The 23,286-nt window shown below is 45.6% G+C and overlaps 1 protein-coding gene across 1 annotated transcript in view; it reads left to right on the top strand.

The window, feature by feature from the left end:
* LOC147747134 (cytochrome P450 4B1-like) overlaps positions 1 to 23,286 on the top strand; it is a 244,526-nt gene that overhangs the window by 61,626 nt on the left and 159,614 nt on the right. Inside the window, exon 3 of the mRNA XM_086952391.1 lies at positions 696 to 740. Within this exon, the coding sequence (XP_086808517.1) occupies positions 696 to 740 (45 nt within the window). The remainder of the gene's footprint in view (positions 1 to 695; positions 741 to 23,286) is intronic.

The following is a 23,286-nucleotide window of genomic DNA, read 5'->3' as shown; positions in this document are numbered from 1 at the left end:
CATGTTTCTACAGTAACAGAATTGATTCAGAATGCTATTTTGCTGCAGTGACCCTTCCTTATCACGAATCTGAGTGTTAGTTTTTTTGATCTCATGGTAGACCAATTAATGGGTTTTCCCAGACCCCCCACCTCCCATCCCCCCAGGTGACTATAATTTGATTTCACCCATCCCAACAAATTGTCAGGTTTGCACTACTCTGACAATCCGGATCCAAGAGAAGTATTATGAATTTCGACTCTTCCCTGGTCTGACTGCCAATCAGGTACTGAAACAAAAGCGCATAGAATTATTTCAGCTGTCCTACTACACTGACATGGTTGTTATTACTAAAATGCACAATCCAGTTTTGCCACATTTAACGATAAGTGAAAAAACGCTAAAATAGCTGTCATAATATTCCCTCTATTGGACCTCAGAACTTGTTGCATGCAGATTCCAATGTGATTACCAAAACTGATAAACGTGGACATAAATGACAATTTGATGGGGCTTTAACAAGACAGTAGAACATGGAGCCAATGCATTACCTCAAGTAAGTAGCACTGGCAACACAATTACAAAGTGTTTTTACAGTTGTTCCATAAAAATATTATAAAGAATATACATCTACTTGTTCATGATGTATTTTACTTAGCAAAACTGTACCTGAAATCCATTTCTAACACTTTGCTATGTTATATTATTTGCCCTAGATCCCAAGAGTGAAACGGAGTACAATTTCGTAGTACCCTGGATTGGTACGTATGGAAATGATTATAAACTCCTTTCTGAAATACTGTGGCAGGAAATGACAAAAGGAAAGAAATTATGGGGCCCATTAGGATGGCAGGCGGATCGCCCCTGCCAGGCTAGCGGTAGCCACCGCCGGCCTGGCGGGGGCGATCCGCCCGCCATCCTACCCGGAATCACCCCCCTGCAAATATTAGCATGGCGGGGGTGACCGCGGTGGGCGGAAAGACCGTCCGCCGTTTTATATGGTGGCGGTGTCTATCAGATACCACCAGCCTTATTAGCATGGGTATTTTCAAATGCCTTTCCATGGCGGCAATGCCGCCATGGAAAGGCATGCGGAGACACCCTGCGGGGGCCCGTTACGGGCCCCCAGGGACTCCGGGGGGTGTAGGGGGTGCACATGGGGGGTACCTATGTTACCCCCCAGCATTGCAAAGTACAACGTGGCAGGCACTGTGTGGTGCCTGCCACTTTGTGCTTTGTAATGCACTACATGTATCTTTAGCATTGCGGCGGGCGATGCATTCATCACCGCCCGCGGCAATGCTAAAGAAACATTCTAATGCCCCCAACGGGACCCCCGCCCTTATGGTGGTCGGTCCCTCCACACGACAGGATGACGGGCGGACAAAATCCACCCGTCATCCTAATGGGCCCCTATGTGTCGGTGCATTGTGCATAGCTACAAGCTTTAAATTGTATGATGGATGTCTACAAATAGTTGGGGGCATATTAACTAAATACCTGTGTGTTTTTTTATCTGTGTGTGATTTATAGAGTAATGCTCATTTTTAAGAATGTTGTTCCATTAAACTATTACTTGTTTCTCCTATGATATGATTAACGTCACTCTTCGGAAGATCCAATGTTGTACTCATGTGGCTTGACATGTAATGGGCGCACCAAGGTTTCATAGGAATTCTTATTTGAGTGATGTTCTGCTGTTACTTCTTTTCATATCAGAAGCTTGATAAAAGAGAAATGTATTAACAGTCTGTATGCAGGTGCTGCTGAGACTGATCCACACAAGCACTGCTGATAATCAGTGTAAGTAAAGGGATATCTCAGCTGGAGGGTGTGCAGTGAGTGTGCAGTGATGGAAGAAAAATGTCAAGGTCACTGCCCACCCTACTGTTTTACTTCTAGTGCATTTAGCACCAGATATATTCGACTCTGATTCAGCGTTTTCAACTTCAAAAAAAAGGTTCCCATGCACAGATCTCATTTTAGGAGATGATAAAGCTTCATCAACTCCTAAAATGGGATTGCGACCACATACTGAATGGCAACTAGGAAGGGCCATGTTGTCTATATTGCGATTTGATACCAGATGTATGCAACCATTGAAAAGTTACTATTTCCTTACTGAGGGTCACATAGGAAAGGGGTCCCCTTTGGAGCCATGTGTGACATGGGGTGCAAGTTTTAAAGGGAAATATTCAGTGGTCCAGCGGACCACTGCCAACTCTCACTGAAACATTTGCAAAATCAAACCTTTTTTGTTTTTAAAAGCTACTCCGTTTCCTTTAGGAGAGTCAAACAGCTTTAAAAACAAGTTTCCTTTTTTTAAAGGCAATCAAGGGGACGGTGGTCTGGAGGCCCTTGCAGGCCTTCATCCATGTAATATTGGTCAATCAGAATGAATCACAATTTGGGATTTGCCTAATCAAAATGTATTGGGTATGCCAGACTGTGATTCCCTCTGAATTGGAATTTTGCAAACGAATCTATTAGTGCATAGGTCAGTTCGCAAAAAGACTGGTTGCAAATTGCAACCACTTTTTGTGACCCGTATCTTGATATATATAGCCCTAATTAGTAGCCACAGTCTAATATCACTCATTATGTAGTCATAGCATACCATGATACCTGATGCAAGTTCCAGTGACAAATGGTTTCTATTGGATCTAGTTTGTGTCCCCTTGGGATTTGAACATCTGCTGAACTGTAACGACATTTATTCCAGTGAATGCCAGTTTCTTACCAGCAGTGGGAATCTGTTTTGTTTTCACTTGTTTTTTAATTTAACTGGTAGCAGTTACTCGTGTATCGTTTTTGCTCTATGTATATAATTGGAGTCTAAACCCGGCTCTTGTTCTGTAACTGGATCAAGTTGAAACTGTTTGTGTCTGGTAAGATAGCATTTCTACCAGTGATTTGTTGCACTTTTGACTGCATTTTCCTATGCTTGTTCTGTTGGGATTCAACCTAAAGTTGACAATTGCAGAATCATGTTGACTGAATGAGAATCTATAAGACTCTCTGGAATGGCAACAAGATGTTTCTGGCGGGACACTGGATCATGCACACCTCACACCATTAGGATCATGTGACAAAATTCTGATCTATTGGAAGAATCCACAGATGTGTAGCTAATGTAAAAGCTTCACTGGTGACTACGGTATTTTCAAGGATATTGTTGTATCGTGAGTCTTCCTGCTGCTCAGCTAGAATGTGTCTTATGTGGAATGTTGGGTGAATGGAATGTTAGAGGTTTGTGAATGTCAGTTGGGTGAGGGCTGAACAGCAGGACAGCTGCTCCTGATGGGGTTATCGTTTCATCTTATTATATTAACATCTGAACTTAAATAAAGTAACTTGAAAATCTACCTTGAAGTATCCATCATCCTTGTGAATACATCAGATATCTATTGTCTCAACCAGCAACACAATGGTCAAAGGTCATTTCCCTCCACTGGGTAAATATTATTTTGTTTTCCACTGCTAAAGGACCGAGGAAAGAGGCCATACCAAACATGTAGAAAATGTGGCTGAATCAGTGGCAAATAACAATAACAACAAATTGGATATCCGTAACTGCTGTTGGCCACTTAGCGGTTCCAAGTGAGATCACTGATAAACTTGAGAGCAAAGTTAAAATGTCACTAAATACCCCTCAGTGGGAAAGGCCTTTTTCTGTTTTTTTATAATGCCAGAATGCAATGACTTCATAGGCCAACTTTGCAGGAGAATAAAAGATCGGGGGACCTGCTAAAATGTATCCTCTCAAAAATATTTCAACTTTGGTTACCCTTTATTGTACATCCCCCTCTAAATCTATTCCTGCCTTTATGCCATACTCCCAACCTTCTTCCAGGCTTCTCTCACTTCTTACATTTACGTCTAATACCATGCAGACATCTCAGATGCTTCTTAGGTGTTCTACTAATAAATCATACTCATGCCATGTAATTAGAACATGCTTGGCTTCCTCCTGCCCTCCTCTACAGCGCGTAGTGTTCTCCTCAGGCTCTCTATTGAACATGAAGCAAGCCTCCTGCTCAGCAGCCTCTCTGTTGGCTAAAACTGTTGTCAAGCACAAGAAGATGCTGCTTACCCTGGATGTGTATAGACCTGAGGAAGGCACAGGTGCTTGTGAGTGGATATGCCTCAACATGACCCATCTTTCAACTTCTTCTCTTGGTGTCTGTAGAAAAGAAAGGTAGAATGGGAGCAGCCTTTTGCAGAGTCTTGCAGCTTCTCTCCAGTGCTGGCCCTTTACACATCCTTCTTAAAACCCAGATACAGGCTCCACACTTCTATACAGGGGGTCTGTGGCTGTGAAGGTTCTTGTATGTGGTACCAAGACATCAGTGTGCATTTTACAACACTTCTGTCCCATTTCAAAGTAAAAGATCCACTGCAGATATCAGGGAATTCTGTAGCTTGACATCTGTTTCTCCACCACAGTGGTGGAGAGCTTTTCTAATTCATCTTTACATAAAAATGTTGTCTGCCTGCCACTGGAGCAGTGGGTCTCTGAGCAAGTGGAAATGATTGATCAAGTTCTGAATTCCTATAAACAGTTCAATGTGATTTGTTTCAGTAGAGATGAGTAAAAGCATGAATAGCATTATAGTTGCTGTATGAATTTGGGAACTATGAATATTCGTATTCCTTCTCTTTCAGTTTTGAAAGTATTTCCACTCAAAATATGAGCATTTTGACTTATCTGTTAACTAACTACGAAAGAAAAAATAGACATGTGTGATTATATGATTAAGGGTCTGATTTAGAGTTTGACAGATGGGTACTCATCCAAAAATGCGAGAGATGCCCTGTCCACCCTATTACAAGTGATATAGGATGTAAGGCACGTATAATAAGGTTGACGGGATGTTAGTCATATTTATGTTGCAACACCTGTCTACTAAACTCAAAAACAGGCACTACGACTATGCACAGTAGCTTGAAGTTGGGCATGGGTCCACAGGCCTAATTGCCATACGTAGCATTTAAAAAACAGACATTTGCAAAGCAAATACGTTGACCCATTGGCTAGCTGTTGTGTTGGATACTTTTTTTAAAAATTGCAATCCAATAGCTCAAAAAAGAAAAAAAAACATTCTACTGCCACCTAAACATAGCAACCATATGTTTGCAACACAAATTTTCCAATAAAAAATAACCAGTGTATATACTTTGTTTTAACTTGAATTATATTTATTGAAAAGTTATCAATAAACTATTTAACACATGACACAGCATCACAACAGGAGAGCACAGTTGGATATCAGGCAAAGCAGTATACAAAAATTAAGTGTATCATCGTTCGATAGACACATGACAACCATAAGGTGTTATGAACAAGATATGAGTCAGACAGTTCACAGTTGACTCTTGTTGATGAGTCATGTTAAAAACCAACAAAACAAACGAAGAAAAAAGGTCAGCAGCATCAGGGTACGAATAGCCTTCCACATCCCTGACCCTCTAGCCAGACAGAGCAGGTGCATGGAAGTTGCCCTCAGGCACAGGGGGGAAGGTCTCATACCTACAATGCCGGCAAAGTGCCCTCGAATGAGGGGGTGTTTTATCAAAGTGTTGCAAGCTTGGGGTTAGGGGGGTGAAGCATGTGAATTTGATGCAAGTGAGATATATAGTTAAAGGCCACCAAATACGTGAAAACCTGGTAGAAGTATGGGTCAGATTATGCAAGAGTTGTTCTTTTGCCATCACATGTCAGAGGCGTTGAAACCTTGAGCGACAGGGGGTGCCGTGGCTTCTTCCAGGCCAGTGCTGTGAGCTGACAGGCCGAATGCAATAGGTGACTAATAAGGGACCAGTCTGCGTGTGTCATTGCTTCCAATGATAAAGGTCGGATACCCATTATGACAGTGGTATAAGCCTGAGCTATCGGGTATCCCACTACTCTCTTAATGTGCCTTAGGATCTTCCAATACATAAATATAAGGTAGCAGGACCACCAAATATGGAAGGAGTAACCTCTCTCCATGCTGCATGGCCAGCAAAGGGGCGACATAGAGGGATATATAGTGTGGAGGTGGGTCAGCGTGTAATACCACTGAGCCATCAGTCTATAAGCTGTTTCCCGTTGGGGAATGCTGTGGTATATTTGAGAATATCCCGGTGCAGAGTTTCCCATTGCTTAGCCGAGAGGCTTCCAAGGTACTATTTTGCCAGCTAGCTTGGCAAACGTGCTTATGAAGAGATGTGGAGTGCTGCAGGACACAGTATGTGTTAGAGATCAGACTCATTCAGTTGGTGTAGGTCCTAACCAGCTTTTAGAAGGGAGTGTGATCTCGGGTATCTCCTTGACGGTTGGAGGGATGCAATGCTCAGTGACGCAATTCAAAGTACTGTAGTCGCTCCATTTCAGGGAGGTTAAAGTTCGTCTTACAGTGCTCAAAGGACTTGGCATTGCTACCTGTGAACAGATCTTGTAACATCCTGCAATCCCGGCTTCCCAGCTGGGGAATTTGTGGGGACTCAGTGCTGGGGTGAATTCTGAGTTATGGGTGATTGGTGAGTTAGGGGAGGGGAAAATAGTGAGGCCCCACTTGATTGTAGTCTTATCCCAAATCTCAAGTATCATCTGAGTGGGGGTAGCTAAGTTGGCATTATGTGGTCAGGCGTTGTTTAGGGAGGCAGTTAAGATCCCAGAGGGGGTGATAAACAGCTGCCGGGTCCAGTACTTGTCACTCTTGCGGACAACCCATTCTGATATAAAATGTAGGTGGGCTGCTCAATAATGCTCTAGAAGGTTGAGGCATGCCAGGCGGCCCCTGTCTCTGGGCATTATGAGCATGGAGTGTGGCAATCAGGGTTGCTTACCTTCCCAGACAAAGGTGTGGATGTCTTGTTGTTAGTGCAGGGTGCCATCCTGCAGGATGGGCGTGATTGAAAAAGATATAGAACCCAGGGGTAAACTTTCATTTTTATGGCATTAATGCAGCCCAGCCAGGAGACATAGGGTGATTTCTAACTGCGTATGTCATCAAAAATTGACCCTCGGAAGGTTGGCCATTTCCCCTGCGTCTAGGAAGCTAGGTGGGAAGTGAGATTAAGGCCCAGGTATTTGATCATTTGCAAAACCTACTGGAATGGAACTAGGGCTTTCAGCTCTGGGAGGGCCAGTCAGGGTATGGTAAAATGTAGCGCAAAGGACTTCCCCATGTTAATGTTAAATCCTGAGCCTGCTTCGAAAGCGTAAAGGCAGTCCACTATCATTGTCAGGGAAGTCCACGGCTGAATAATTGTGAGTCAGAAGTTGCTGCAAAGAGACTGATCTTGTGGGCATGGCCATCAAAGGGAATGCCAGCTGTGCTCTCTGTCTGCCAGAGGGAAATAGCCAAGGGCTCAACCACTAGGACAAAAAGAAGGGGTGACGGCGGGCATCCCTTACGAGTGCCGCTGGAGATGCGGATGGGAAACGTAAACTAGTTGTTGATTTTAATAGAGGCCGTTGATGCTACATAGGAAGCCATCATTTTGGTAAATTTGCCTTGTACCAGACCAATATTACCCAGGACTGCCTGCAAAAAGGTCCAGTTCACCTGGTCAAAAGCCTGCTCTGGGAGATCATGGTGATGGGATTTTTTCACTGGTTTTGAAAACCTGATACTCTTATCCATGCCTGTCTGTTACGAATAAATCCAACCTGGACTGGACCAATGAGGCCAGGTAGGAAGCGTTCTAACCTTGAGACCAGTATCTTCCTAAATATCTCAGTGTCAGTGTTTAGGAGCGCAATGAGGCGGTAGGAGGAGCACCATGTGGGGTTCTTCTTAGTCTTGGAAATGAGCGTGATCCCTGCTGCAACCTTAGTGGAAGTAAGGCCAGTATCCTGAGAAAAGGAATTTAAAAGCTCCAATAGGTGGTCTTGCAGGTCGGACAGGAACATCTGATAGAAGGCAATAGGGAACCCATCAGGGCCCAGCGCCTTGCCGAGGGGTAGAGCCTAAACCGATTGGTGTAACTCCTCTAGAAAGATGGGCGTATCAAGGAGTTCTGCATGGCTAGGATCTATGGGGTCCCAATCATAATCATGCAGGTAAGTGTTGATCAAGCTATGGGGGATGTCATCTTGGGTATATATGGTTTGATAGTAATAATGGAATGCTCTTTGGTTCAGTGGTCACCCAGATGTTCGCCCCTGTCGGAATTTTGAATATATGTGCCTTGGGCTGACACTGGCCGAGCCTACAAGCAAGCAGTGTACCTACTTGCCCCCCCACCTTCTGTAGCAGTTTCACTTTAGGGTGTCTAGGAGAGAGCATTCAGCCTTGTTAGTGCTATGTACCCTCAACTGGCCATGGAGAATCGTCGCTAACTGGCTTTTATTACGTTTTGGTGAGGGTCATATGGTCCCTCTTTTCCAGGGCCTTAATCTCAACCATCAGGCCACCTGTAACAGCTTGGACTCTCGTGCTCTAGATATAGCAATGGTGGATATTACCCTGCGTATGGTTGCTTGAACCCATTCCAAAGTGTGTGTAAGGCAGTGTCTGGCTGGGCATTGAGTTCAAAATAGTCCACGATGCCCTTGTGGATGTCTCAAACATCCACCGGTTCACAAAGAAGGTGCAGGGGAAGGCACCAGTGTGGGGGTCCCTTGGGTGAGCGTGTGTTGTTGGTCCATACCAGCTCTCTGTGGGATATTCTGAGATGGAAATATCTTTGATGGCTACAGTATCCCAATTTCTGATGCGGGAGTGAGTGCCGAAGAGGTAGTCAGTTCCGGAGTATGAGACCTGCACGTGACTAGAATAAAGGATCACGCATCTCCGGATTTCTATAGTGCTAAGCATCTACCAAACCCAGGTCCAAGATGCCTTGTTTAAGTTGAGGTAACATTGCCCCCATCCCTGATAGATGTTGTGATCCTATCAATGTCATGCGTACAATAGCATTCCCCACCACCCCGGACAGTTGTTCCTGCTTGATCCGCCGGATGTTGGCATCCTGTGCCTGGTTAGGGGCATAGATATTAAGTAGTGTAAGAGAGCTCCGAACCCGGAGCACCCGCAGCATCAGGAAGCAGCCTTCTCTTTCTTTAGCTACTTTCTGGCTTTTAGGACAGACACCCGCCTTACCAGGGTGCCTACTTCCAGAGTTTTATTGGGGCTTGCACCCAGAAGTAGAGCAGGTAATTAGGGTGAGAAATGAGAGAGGTGTCTACCCCAAAAGGTGAGTCTCCTGAAGGACAGTGACATCTGAATCCTGCGGTAGGAAGTACCACCAGATTTGTTTGCGCTTGCTAGGTGAGTTTAGCACCCGGACATTTAAGGAGAGCAACTTAGTGTGCTAAACTATCCCCATGCACCAAAGAAGGTCTTAGCTTGTGCAGTGCCCATAGATGACAGGGGACACGCTGTGGAGCAGTCATTTGAATGTAGGGGGTTGGGAGCATAAGAGTGCAGGTTCAATCCCCCCAAGAAGCACTGAACCTAGAACAAAAAAAAAACACAACAATCAATGGCCAACCAGCCCAAACATAGTTCTACTCGTCTCGAGATCGGCGCATAGATGCACTGATCCTGCCAGAGGTGTCGTCCTCATGGGGTGCAAAGTGGCGTGGGCGAGGTGCAGGAGAGGCAACCTGTGGCTGCATACTGTGAAGTCAGGAGCAACCTCTGGGTCTCCATGGACCAGTGTAAATAAAAAAGAAGGGGCCCCACGGACCACCAGGCCCACATGAAGGGGAATAGTAGAAGGTCAGTAAAGAATTGCATAGTCATTGCTGTGTCACAGGTGGTAATCAATAGAAACATGCAGAGAGGTAGCCCTCCCCATATTTTGAAGGTGTGGGATGATGCCTGTTAGATCTGGGGGTCTCTAGTTGGCAGAGGTAGGTACCAATGGCCAAATAGGGACCCTTGCTTCTAGTCCGGGTAAGGGGGATACACTCTTTAGATAACCCCTGCTCACCCCCTTGGTAGCTTGGCACGAGCAGACAGGCTTATCAAAGGCAACGTGAAAAGTATTTGTACCAACACTCACCGTAACACCGTGAAAACACCACAAATAGACTCCACACCAGTTTAGAAAAATAAAGTATCATTATTTAAACTACACAAGACCAAAACGACAAAAATCCAACATACACTGTTATTAAAATAAGTATTTAAAAAGAGTTCAAAGGGTTGCACCAAAATAATCCACAGTTGTGTCACTTTTAGCCCAAAGTACCTGTAGATGCGACAAAAGTTCCAAGTGGAAGCTGCAGCATTGAAAAACAAGAGATGCATCACTCCTGAGACCCTGGGGAGGCAATGCGACAACCCCGCAGCACGCAGCGGGCGGGTTGCGTCGAATCCAATCTGTATGGGTAGCGATGCGATACCTTGTATGGATTCCCGGGGCGCAGGTTGCCCGGTGGAAGCGTCTCGCACAGGCACGATGCGACAATCTTCGGGGCGGCGTTGATCTTCGGTGCAGCGGCGATGCGTGGAGCGGCGCTGATCTTCTGTCACGGCCCCTTGATGCATTGACTCTGCGACGATGTTCCCAGCGACGGGATGCAGTCCGCAAGCAAGCGGTGCAATGGTTTCTCACAGCAACGACAGGCTCTGTGACGATACTCGCAGCGACAGGAATCTTCCCGCACCTGGGGCAATGCGCTCCGCAAGCGAACAATGCGTTGGTTCTTGTAGGGGCAACAGGCGCTGCGACGATCTTCGCTACGACAGGAATTTTCTAGCACTGTTGGCGATGCGCTCCGCAAGCGAGCGATGCGTGCAAATTGTAGATATTCTTCTTTTCTTTTTGTCCTATGGTACCCCCCAGCATTGCAAAGTACAACGTGGCAGGCACTGCGTGGTGCCTGTCACTTTGTGCTTTGTATGCTCTACATGTATCTTTAGCATTGCGGCGGGCGATGCATTCAGCACCGCCCGCCGCAATGCTAAAGAAACAGGATGCGCCCGCCACTGTGGCGGGCACATCCTAATGCCCCCAACGGGACCCCCGCCCTAATGGCGGTCGGTCCCTCCACACGACAGGATGACGGGCGGACAAAATCCGCCCGTTATCCTAATGGGCCCCTATGTGTCGGTGCATTGTGCATAGCTACAAGCTTTAAATTGTATGATGGATGTCTACAAATAGTTGGGGGCATATTAACTAAATACCTGTGCGTTTTTTTGTCAGTGTGTGATTTATAAAGTAATGCTAATTTTTAAGAATGTTGTTCCATTAAACTATTACTTGTTTCTCCTATGATATGATTACCAACACTCTTCGGAAGATCTAATGTTGTAGTCATGTGGCTTGACATGTCATGGGCAAACCAAGGTTTTATAGGAATTCTTATTTAAGTGATGTTCTGCTGTTACTTCTTTTCATATCAGAATCTTGATAAAAGAGAAATGTATTAACAGTCTGTAAAGGCAGCTGCTGCTGAGACTGATCCACACACCCACTGCTGATAATCAGTGTAAGTAAAGGGATATCTCAGCTGGAGGGTGTGCAGTGAGTGTGCAGTGATAGAAGAAAAATGTCAAGGTCACTGCCCACCCTAATTGTTTTACTTTTAGTGCATTTAGCACCAGATATATTCGACTCTGATTCAGCGTTTTCAACTGCAAAAAAAAGGTTCCCATGCACAGAACTCATTTTAGGAGATGATAAAGCTTCATCGACTCCTAAAATGGGATTGCGACCAGATACTGAATGGCAACTAGGAAGGGCCATGTTTTCTATATTGTGATTTGATACCAGATGTATGCAACCATTGAAAAGTTACCATTTCCTTACTGGGGGTCACATAAAGAAAGGGGTCCCCTTTGGAGCCATGTGTGACATGGGATGCAAGTTTTAAAGGGAAATATTCAGTGGTCCAGGGGACCACTGCCAACTCTCACTAAACCATTTGCAAAATCAAAACTTTTTTGTTTTTAAAAGCTACTTTTCTTTAGGAGAGTCATTTTTAAAGGCAATCACAGGGACGGTGGTCTGGAGGCCCTTGCAGTCCTTCATCCATATAATATTGGTGAATCAGAATGAGTTGTAATTTGTGATCTGCCTAATAAAAATGTTTTGGGTATGCCAGACTAGGAGTCCCTCTGAATTGAAATTTTGCAAACGAATCTATTAATACATAGGTCAGTTCGCAAAAAGACTGGTTGCATATAGCGACCACATTAGCCCTAATTAGTTGCCACAGTCTAATATCACTCATTAAGTAGCCATAACATACCATGATACCTGATGCAAATTCCAGTGACAAATGGTTTCTAATGGATCTAGTTAGTGTCCCCTTGGGATTTGAACATCTGCTGAACTGTAACAATATTTATTCCAATGAATGCCAGTTTCTTACCAGAAGTGGGAATCTGTGTTGTTGTCACTTTTTTTGTATTTAATTGGTAGCAGTTATTCTTGCATCGTTTCCACTTTATGTATATTATCTGCAATCTAAACCCGGCTCTTGTTCTGTAACTGGATCAAGTTGAAACTGTTTGTGCCTGGTAAGATAGCATTTCTACCAGTGATTTGTTGCACTTTTGACTGCATTTTCCTATGCTTGTTCTGTTGGGATTCAACCTAAAGTTGACAATTGCAGAATCATGTTGACTGAATGAGAATCTATAAGACTCTCTGGAATGGCAACAAGATGTTTCTGGCGGGACACTGGATCACGCACACCTCACACCATTAGGATTGTGTTACAAAATTCTGATCTATCGGAAGAATCCACAGATGTGTAGCTAATGTAAGCTTCACTGGTGACTACAGTATTTTCAAGGATATTGTTGTATCTTGAGTCGTCCTGCTGCTCAGCTAGAATGTCTCTTATGTGGAATGTTGGATGAATGGAATGTTAGAGGTTTGTGAATGTCAGTTGGGTGAGGGCTGAGCAGCAGGACAGCTGCTCCTGATGGGGTTATCGTTTCATCTTATTATCTTAACATCTGAATTTAAATAAAGTAACTCGAATAATCTACCTTGAAGCATCCATCATCCTTTTGAATGTTGGATGAATGGAATGTTAGTGGTTTGTGAATGTCAGTTGGGTGAGGGCTGAGCAGCAGGACAGCTGCTCCTGATGGGGTTATCGTTTCATCTTATTATCTTAACATCTGAACTTAAATAAAGTAACTCGAATAATCTACCTTGAAGTATCCATCATCCTTTTGAATGTTGGATGAATGGAATGGTAGTGGTTTGTGAATGTCAGTTGGGTGAGGGCTGAGCAGCAGGACAGCTGCCCCTGATGGGGTTATCATTTATATCTTAACAACTTATCTTAAATAAAGTAACTTGAATAATCTACCTTGAAGTATCCATCATCCTTTTGAATGTTGGATGAATGGAATGTTAGTGGTTTGTGAATGTCAGTTGGGTGAGGGCTGAGCAGCAGGACAGCTGCTCCTGATGGGGTTATCGTTTCATCTTATTATCTTAACATCTGAACTTAAATAAAGTAACTCGAATAATCTACCTTGAAGTATCCATCATCCTTTTGAATGTTGGATGAATGGAATGGTAGTGGTTTGTGAATGTCAGTTGGGTGAGGGCTGAGCAGCAGGACAGCTGCCCCTGATGGGGTTATCATTTATATCTTAACAACTTATCTTAATAAAGTAACTTGAATAATCTACCTTGAAGTATCCATCATCCTTTTGAATACATCAGATATCTATTGTCTCAACCAGCAACACAATGGTCAAAGGTCATTTCCCTCCACTGGGTAAATATTATTTTGTTTTCCACTGCTAAAGGACCGAGGAAAGAGGCCATACCAAACATGTAGAAAATGTGGCTGAATCAGTGGCAAATAACAATAACAACAAATTGGATATCCGTAACTGCTGTTGGCCACTTAGCGGTTCCAAGTGAGATCACTGATAAACTTGAGAGCAAAGTTAAAATGTCACTAAATACCCCTCAGTGGGAAAGGCCTTTTTCTGTTTTTTTATAATGCCAGAATGCAATGACTTCATAGGCCAACTTTGCAGGAGAATAAAAGATCGGGGGACCTGCTAAAATGTATCCTCTCAATAATATTTCAACTTTGGTTACCCTTTATTGTACATCCCCCTCTAAATCTATTCCTGCCTTTATGCCACACTCCCAACCTTCTACCAGGCTTCTCTCACTTCTTACATTTACGTCTAATACCATGCAGACATCTCAGATGCTTCTTAGGTGTTCTACTAATAAATCACACTCATGCCATGTAATTAGAACATGCTTGGCTTCCTCCTGCCCTCCTCTACAGCGTGTAGTGTTCTCCTCAGGCTCTCTATTGAACATGAAGCAAGCCTCCTGCTCAGCAGCCTCTCTGTTGGCTAAAACTGTTGTCAAGCACAAGAAGATGCTGCTTACCCTGGATGTGTATAGACCTGAGGAAGGCACAGGTGCTTGTGAGTGGATATGCCTCAACATGACCCATCTTTCAACTTCTTCTCTTGGTGTCTGTAGAAAAGAAAGGTAGAATGGGAGCAGCCTTTTGCAGAGTCTTGCAGCTTCTCTCCAGTGCTGGCCCTTTACACATCCTTCTTAAAACCCAGATACAGGCTCCACACTTCTATACAGGGGGTCTGTGGCTGTGAAGGTTCTTGTATGTGGTACCAAGACATCAGCGTGCATTTTACAACACTTCTCTCCCATTTCAAAGTAAAAGATCCACTGCAGATATCAGGGAATTCTGTAGCTTGACATCTGTTTCTCCACCACAGTGGTGGAGAGCTTTCCTAATTCATCTTTACATAAAAATGTTGTCTGCCTGCCACTGGAGCAGTGGGTCTCTGAGCAAGTGGAAATGATTGATCAAGTTCTGAATTCCTATAAACAGTTCAATGTGATATGTTTCAGTAGAGATGAGTAAAAGCATGAATAGCATTATAGTTGCTGTATGAATTTGGGAACTATGAATATTCGTATTCCTTCTCTTTCAGTTTTGAAAGTATTTCCACTCAAAATATGAGCATTTTGACTTATCTGTTAACAAACTACGAAAGAAAAAATAGACAGGTGTGATTATATGATTAAGGGTCTGATTTAGAGTTTGACAGATGGGTACTCATCCAAAAATGCGAGAGATGCCCTGTCCACCCTATTACAAGTGATATAGGATGTAAGGCACGTATAATAAGGTTGACGGGATGTTAGTCATATTTATGTTGCAACACCTGTCTACTAAACTCAAAAACAGGCACTACGACTATGCACAGTAGCTTGAAGTTGGGCATGGGTCCACAGGCCTAATTGCCATACGTAGCATTTAAAAAACAGACATTTGCAAAGCAAATACGTTGACCCATTGGCTAGCTGTTGTGTTGGATACTTTTTTTTAAAAATTGCAATCCAATAGCTCAAAAAAGAAAAAAAAAACATTCTAATGCCACCTAAACATAGCAACCATATGTTTGCAACACAAATTTTCCAATAAAAAATAACCAGTGTATATACTTTGTTTTAACTTGAATTATATTTATTGAAAGGTTATCAATAAACTATTTAACACATGACACAGCATCACAACAGGAGAGCACAGTTGGATATCAGGCAAAGCAGTATACAAAAATTAAGTGTATCATCGTTCGATAGACACATGACAACCATAAGGTGTTATGAACAAGATATGAGTCAGACAGTTCACAGTTGACTCTTGTTGATGAGTCATGTTAAAAACCAACAAAACAAACGAAGAAAAAAGGTCAGCAGCATCAGGGTACGAATAGCCTTCCACATCCCTGACCCTCTAGCCAGACAGAGCAGGTGCATGGAAGTTGCCCTCAGGCACAGGGGGGAAGGTCCCATACCTACAATGCCGGCAAAGTGCCCTCGAATGAGGGGGTGTTTTATCAAAGTGTTTCAGCGCTTTAAGCTTGGGGGTAGAGGGGTGAAGCATGTGAATTTGATGCAAGTGAGATATGTAATGTATGTGATGTAATGTAATGTATGTGTTCTTGTAAAGCGCACTGCTGCCCTGCGGCGTCGTGGCGCTGTAGACCGCTGGGGAACCCGTCCTGGCTATCCCTGTGAGATGGTCCCTACTGGGTATCTCCAAGGTGAAACCAGGCATCCCCGGCGAATGTGGGGGGCCGTTGTAGAGATGAGGCAAGCTAATGTCCAGAGTTGCCGAGTGTGATCCCTGGTTAGAGTAGGCACTGAGGCGAGAATTATCGAGTCCGCTGACCCTGGTCCACGACGTAGTTAACCCCTTCCCCGCGGATGACAAAGCCAGCTCGTCATGTGCGTTACCTGCGCTGCGCGGATGACGAGCTGGCTTTGTCACGTTACGCGGGATTTTTAAAAATGCCGCGCACAGCGGGAAAAGCCGCCGCGGCGAAGCGGTTAAGGGCTGCCAAATACGTGAAAACCTGGCAGAAGTATGGGCCAGATTATGCAAGAGTTGTTCATGTCAGAGGCGTTGAAACCTTGAGCGACAGGGGGTGCCGTGGCTTCTTCCAGGCCAGTGCTATGAGCTGACAGGCCGAATACAATAGGTGACTAATAAGGGACCAGTCTGCGTGTGTCATTGCTTCCAATGATAAAGGTCGGATACCCAGTATGACAGTGGTATAAGCATGAGCTATCGGGTATCCCACTACTCTCTTAATGTGCCTTAGGATCTCCTTCCAATACGGAAATATAAGGTAGCAGGACCACCAAATATGGAAGGAGTCACCTCTTTCCGTACTGCATGGCCAGCAAAGGGGAGACATAGAGGGATATATAGTGTGGAGGCGGGTCAGCGTGTAATACCACTGAGCTATCAGTCTATAAGCTGTTACCCGTTGGGGAATGCTGTGGTATGTTTTGAGAATATCCCGCTGCAGAGTTTCCCATTGCTTAGCCGAGATGCTACCAAGGTACTATTTTGCCAGCTAGCTTGGCAAACGTGCTTATGAAGAGATGTGGAGTGCTGCAGGACACAGTATGTGTTAGAGATCAGACTCATTCAGTTGGTGTAGGTCCTAACCAGCTTTTAGAAGGGAGTGTGATCTCGGATATCTCCTTGAGGGTTGGAGGGATGCAATCCTCAGTGGCGCAATTCAAAGTACTGTAGTCGCTCCATTTCAGGGAGGTTAAAGTTCGTCTTACAGTGCTCAAAGGACTTGGCATTGCTACCTGTGAACAGATCTTGTAACATCCTGCAATCCCGGCTTCCCAGCTGGGGAATTTGTGGGGACTCAGTGCTGGGGTGAATTCTGGGTTATGGGTGATTGGTGAGTTAGGGGAGGGGGAAATAGTGAGGCCCCACTTGATTGTAGTCTTATCCCAAATCTCAAGTATCATCTGAGTGGGGGTAGCTAAGTAGGCATTATGTGGTCAGGCGTTGTTTAGGGAGGTAGTTTAGATCCCAGAGGGGGGGATAAACAGCTGCCGGGTCCATATGGAACCAGTACTTGTCACTTTTGCGGACAACCCATTCTGATATAAAATGTAGGTGGGCTGCTCAAAAATGCTCTAGAAGGTTGAGGCATGCCAGGCCGACCCAGTCTCTGGGCATTATGAGCATGGAGTGTGGCAATCAGGGTTGCTTACCTTCCCAGATAAAGTTGTGGATGTCTTGTTGTTAGTGCAGGGTGCCATCCTGCAGGATGGGCGTGATTGAAAAAGATATAGAACCCGGGGGTAAACTTTCATTTTTATGGCATTAATGTAGCCCAGCCAGGAGACATAGGGTGATTTCTAACTGCGTATGTCATCAAAAATGGACCCTCGGAAGGTTGGCCATTTCCCCTGCGTCTAGGAAGCTAGGTGGGAAGTGAGATTAAGGCCCAGGTATTTGATCATGTGCAAAACCTACTGGAATGGAACTAGGGCTTTCAGCTCTGGGAGGGCCAGTCAGGGTATGGTAAAATGTAGCGCAAAGGACTTCCCCATGTTTATGTTAAATCCTGAGCCTGCTTCGAAAGCGTAAAGGCAGTCCACTGTCATTGGCAGGGAAGTCCACAGCTGAATAATTGTGAGTCAGAGGTTGTCTGCAAAGAAACTGATCTTGTGGGCATGGCCACCAAAGGGAATGCCAGCTGTGCTCTCTGTCTGCCTGAGGGAAATAGCCAAGGGCTCAACCACTAGGACAAAAAGAAGGGGTGACAGCGGGCATCCCTGACGAGTGCCGCTGGAGATGCGGATGGGAAACGTAAACTAGTTGTTGATTTTAATAGATGCTACATAGGAGGCCATCATTTTGGTAAACCTGCCTTGTACCAGACCAATGTTACCCAGGACTGCCTGCAAAAAGGTCCAGTTCACCTGGTCAAAAGCCTGCTCTGGGAGATCATGGTGATGGGATTTTTTCACTGGTTTTGAAAACCTGATACTCTTATCCACGCCTGTCTGTTACGAATAAATCCAACCTGGACTGGACCAATGAGGCCAGGTAGGAAGCGTTCTAACCGTGAGACCAGTATCTTCCTAAATATCTCAGTGTCAGTGTTTAGGAGCGCAATGAGGCGGTAGGAGGAGCACCATGTGGGGTTCTTCTTAGTCTTGGAAATGAGCGTGATCCCTGCTGCAACCTTAGTGGAAGTAAGGCCAGTATCCTGAGAAAAGGAATTGAAAAGCTCCAAAAGGTGGTCTTGCAAGTCGTATAGGAACATCTGATAGAAGGCAATAGGGAACCCATCAGGGCCCAGCACCTTGCCGAGGGGTAGAGCCTAAACTGATTGGTGTAACTCCTCTAGAAAGATGGGCGTATCAAGGAGTTCTGCATGGCTAGGATCTATGGGGTCCCTATCATAATCATGCAGGTAAGTGTTGATCAAGCTCTGGGGGATGTCATCTTGGGTATATAGGGTTTGATAGTAATAATGGAATGCTCTTTGGTTCAGTGGTCACCCAGATGTTCGCCCCAGTTCGAATTTTGAATATATGTGCCTTGGGCTGACACTGACCGAGCCTACAAGCAAGCAGTGTACCTACTTTGCCCCCCCCCCCCACCTTCTGTAGCAGTTTTGCTTCAGGGTGTCTAGGAGAGAGCATTCAACCTTGTTAGTGCTATGTACCCTCAACTGGCCATGGAGAATCGTCGCTAACTGGCTTTTATTACACTTGGTGAGGGTCATATGGTCCCTTTTTTCCAGTGCCTTAATCTCAACCATCATGCCACCTGTAACAGCTTGGACTCTCGTGCTCTAGCTATAACAATGGTGGATATTACCCTGCATATGGTTGCTTGAACCCATTCCAAAGTGTGTGTAAGGCAGTGTCTGGCTGGGCATTGAGTTCAAAATAGTCCACGATGCCCTTGTGGATGTCTCAAACATCCACCGGTTCACGAAGAAGGTGCAGGGGATGGCACCAGTGTGGGGGTCCCTTGGGTGAGCTTGTGTTGTTGGTCCATACCAGCTCCCTGTGGGATAATCTGAGATGGAAATATCTTTGATGGCTGCAGTATCCAAATTTCTGATGAGGGAGTGAGTGCCGAAGAGGTAGTCAGTTCCGGAGTATGAGACCTGCACGTGACTAGAATGAAGGATCACGCATCTCCGGATTTCTATAGTGCTCTGCATCTATCAAACCCAGGTCCAAGATGCCTCGTTTAAGTTGAGGTGACATTGCCCCCATCCCTGATAGATGTTGTGCTCCTATCAATGTCATGCCTACAATAGCATCCCCCACCACCCCGGACAGTTGTTCCTGCTTGATCCGCCAGAGGTAGGCATCCTGTGCCTGGTTAGGGGCATAGATATTAAGTAGTGTAAGGGAGCTCCAACCCCGGAGCACCCGCAGCATCAGGAAGCAGCCTTCTCTTTTTTAGCTACTTTCTGGCTTTTAGGACAGAAATCCGCCTTACCAGGGGGCCTACTTCCAGAGTTTTATTGGGGCTTGCACCCAGAAGTAGAGCAGGTAATTAGGGTGAGAAATGTGAGAGGTGTCTACCCCAAAAGGTGAGTCTCCTGAAGGACAGTGAGATCTGAATCCTGCGGTAGGAAGTACCACCAGATTTGTTTGCGCTTGCTAGGTGAGTTTAGCACCCGGACATTTAAGGAGAGCAACTTAGTGTGCTAAACTATCCCCATGCACCAAAGAAGGTCTTAGCTTGTGCAGTGCCCATAGATGACAGGGGACACGCTGTGGAGCAGTCATTTGAATGTAGGGGGTTGGGAGCATAAGAGTGCAGGTGCAATCCCCCCAAGAAGCACTGAACCTAGAACAAAAAAACACAACAATCAATGGCCAACCATTGCAAACATAGTTCTACTCGTCTCGAGATCGGCGCATAGATGCACCGATCCTGCCAGAGGTGTCGTCCTCATGGGGTGCAAAGTGGCATGGGCGAGGTGCAGGAGAGGCAACCAGTGGCTGCATACTGTGAAGTCAGGAGCAACCTCTGGGTCTCCATGGACCAGTGTAAATAAAGAAGAAGGTGCCCCACGGACCACCAGGCCCACATGAGGGGGAATAGTAGAAGGTCAGTAAAGAATTGCATAGTCATTGCTGTGTCACAGGTGGTAATCAATAGAAACATGCAGAGAGGTAGCCCTCCCCATATTTTGAAGGTGAGGTATGATGCCTGTTAGATCTGGGGGTCTCTAGTTGGCAGAGGTAGGTACCAATGGCCAAATAGGGACCCTTGCTTCTAGTCCGGGTAAGGGGGATACACTCTTTAGATAACCCCTGCTCACCCCCTTGGTAGCTTGGCACGAGCAGACAGGCTTATCAAAGGTAATGTGTAAAGTATTTGTACCAACACTCACCGTAACACCGTGAAAACACCACAAATAGACTCCACACCAGTTTAGAAAAATAAAGTATTTTTATCTAAACTACACAAGACCAAAATGACAAAAATCCAACATACACTGTTATCAAAATAAGTATTTAAAAAGAGTTCAAAGGGTTGCACCAAAATAATCCACAGTTGTGTCACTTTTAGCCCAAAGTACCTGTAGATGCAACAAAAGTTCCAAGTGGAAGCTGCAGCATTGAAAAACAAGAGATACATCACTCCTGAGACCCTGGGGAGGCGATGCGACAACCCCGCTGCCCACAGCGGGCGGGTTGCGTCGAATCCAATCTGTATGGGTAGCGATGCGATACTTTGTATGGATTCCGGGGCGCAGGTTGCCCGGTGGAAGCGTCTCGCACAGGCACGATGCGACAATCTTCGGGGCGGCGTCGATCTTCGGTGCAGCGGCGATGCGCAGCGCAGCGCTGATCTTCTGTCGCGGCCCCTCGATGCATTGACTCTGCGACGATGTCCTCAGCGACAGGATGCAGTCCGCAAGCAAGCGGTGCAATGGTTTCTCACAGCGATGACAGGCTCTGTGACGATACTCGCAGCGACAGGAATCTTCCCGCACCGGGGCGATGCGCTCCGCAAGCGAACAATGCGTTGGTTCTTGCAGGGGCAACAGGCGCTGCGACGATCTTCGCTACAACAGGAATTTTCTCGCACTGTTGGCGATGCGCTCCGCAAGCGAGCGATGCGTGCAAATTGTAGATATTCTTCTTTTCTTTTTGTCCAGCTCCCCATACAGCATGAAAAAACCTCCAGAGGCCCCACAAATGGATTAAGCACTCTAGGCAGGTCAGAACTCACACAGCAGAGTTCAGGGGGAAGCTGGGGGTGAAGTCCTTTTTAACAGGAGGCCAGCTCTCCTCGGGCCCTTGGAGATCTTTTCAAGCAAGGGGACACAGCAACAGCAAAGTCCTTCCCCTCTCCTTGGCAGAATAGCAACTGCAGGTCAGCCCACAAACACACAGCAGGACAGTCCTTCCTCTTCAGTCTTCCAGTTTTTCTCCTTGGCAGAGGTTCCTTCTTGATTCCAGAAAAATTTAATTTTCTGAGGTCTGGGTATCCCTTTTTATACCAATATTCTCTTTGTTCTCTGAGGGCAGAGAGGCCTTGGCCTAGTCTAAATCAGTTCTGGTCAGTCCTGGAGCACTTTGTTTACCTGACTCCTTCTTTCCTTTGAGAGAGAGGGGCAGGGTCGTCAGCCGCCCAGCAGGAGATGGAGCCAGCATTGTGGAAGGCAGGCACAGCCCTATCTTGGCCCAGGTGCTCTCCCCTCCCACCACTCAAGATGCAGATTAGGCTATTCAGCCTAAGGCTGACCCACTCAGCCTCTGGGAGCCACCCCAGCCCCTGTAACTCACAAACCAGACAGTCAATTCACAAACAGGCCAAGGCAAACAAAAAAGTCAGACAAGAAAAGAGCTACTTTCTAAAAGTGCTGTTTTCAAAACACAGGATTTAAAAACCATCCTTCCTAAAAGATGTGTTATTAAATTCTGAGTTCAGGGATACCAGACTTTAATTTTCTATCTTGCTCCTATGGGAAGATATTAAAGTAAACATTATACACACAGCAGTCCTCATTACAGTCTATGGGCAAGATAGCCTTTCAATAGTGAAAAACGAAATTGGCTGTATTTCACTATCAGAGCATGTCACCCACACTAGTATATGGTCTACCTTTCACATACACTGCACCCTGCCCAGGGGGGTACCTTGGGCCTTCCATAGGGGTGTCCAATGTGCACAGAAAGGGAAGGGCCTCGCCAGTGGGGACAGTGGTCAGGTCAGCATGGCAGTTAGGAATTGCACACAGACACTGCGGTGGCAGGCCTGAGACACCATTTTAGGGCTACACATGTGGGTGGCACAATCAGTGCTGCAGGCCCACTAGTAGCATTTGAATCACCAGCCCTGGCACACTCAGTGCACTTTACTAGGGGCCTACTGGTAAAACAAATAAGCCAATCATGGATAACCATTAACAATAACAATTTACCTAGGGAGCACTTGCACTTTGACACTGATCAGCACTGGCAAAGTGCCCAAAGCATCTAAACCAGCAAAAACGAAATCCAGCACAGCATCAAAAATACAGGATGTAGAGGCAAAAAGTCAGCGGAAATCACGCCGAAGATGCCAGGTCTAACAATGCCCAACTTAGCCTCCTGGGACTCAGACTCAGTCTCTTTTTGCCTTTTGCAGTGTTGATAAGACACAGCCTGTCTTTGGCGGTCCCGCAGGGTAGAAACGACTCCTATAAAATGATTCATCCTTGATCCACAATAATTGCTTGGCATCAAACAGAGAGCACACAGATCTCCTCTTCCCCTCCAAGGAGAACAAGAGAACAAAGGGGTGCAAGTTGCACCGTTTTCGCAGTGTGACTGGAGAGACATCATTAAAAAGCTGAATGGTATGGCATATGGCCATGGGGTTGCTCCCCCACCCCAAAATAAAAACCCTGGTGGTGCATTGTGTGGAGTTCTGCTCCACAATCGCTAACCTCACTGCGAGCCGGGTTGCAGGAATCCACTCGAAACAGACACAAGGGAAACAGAAAAACTCTTCCCTTTCCCCTGGGTCTAATTTCCCTCTCACCAATCCCC

Source organism: Lissotriton vulgaris, chromosome 1_1, assembly GCF_964263255.1.
Source record: "Lissotriton vulgaris chromosome 1_1, aLisVul1.2, whole genome shotgun sequence".
In the NCBI taxonomy this organism is placed as follows: Eukaryota; Metazoa; Chordata; class Amphibia; order Caudata; family Salamandridae; genus Lissotriton; species Lissotriton vulgaris.
The sequence above is the reverse complement of the archived record's forward strand: the minus strand, read 5'-3'. Positions and strand labels throughout refer to the sequence as shown.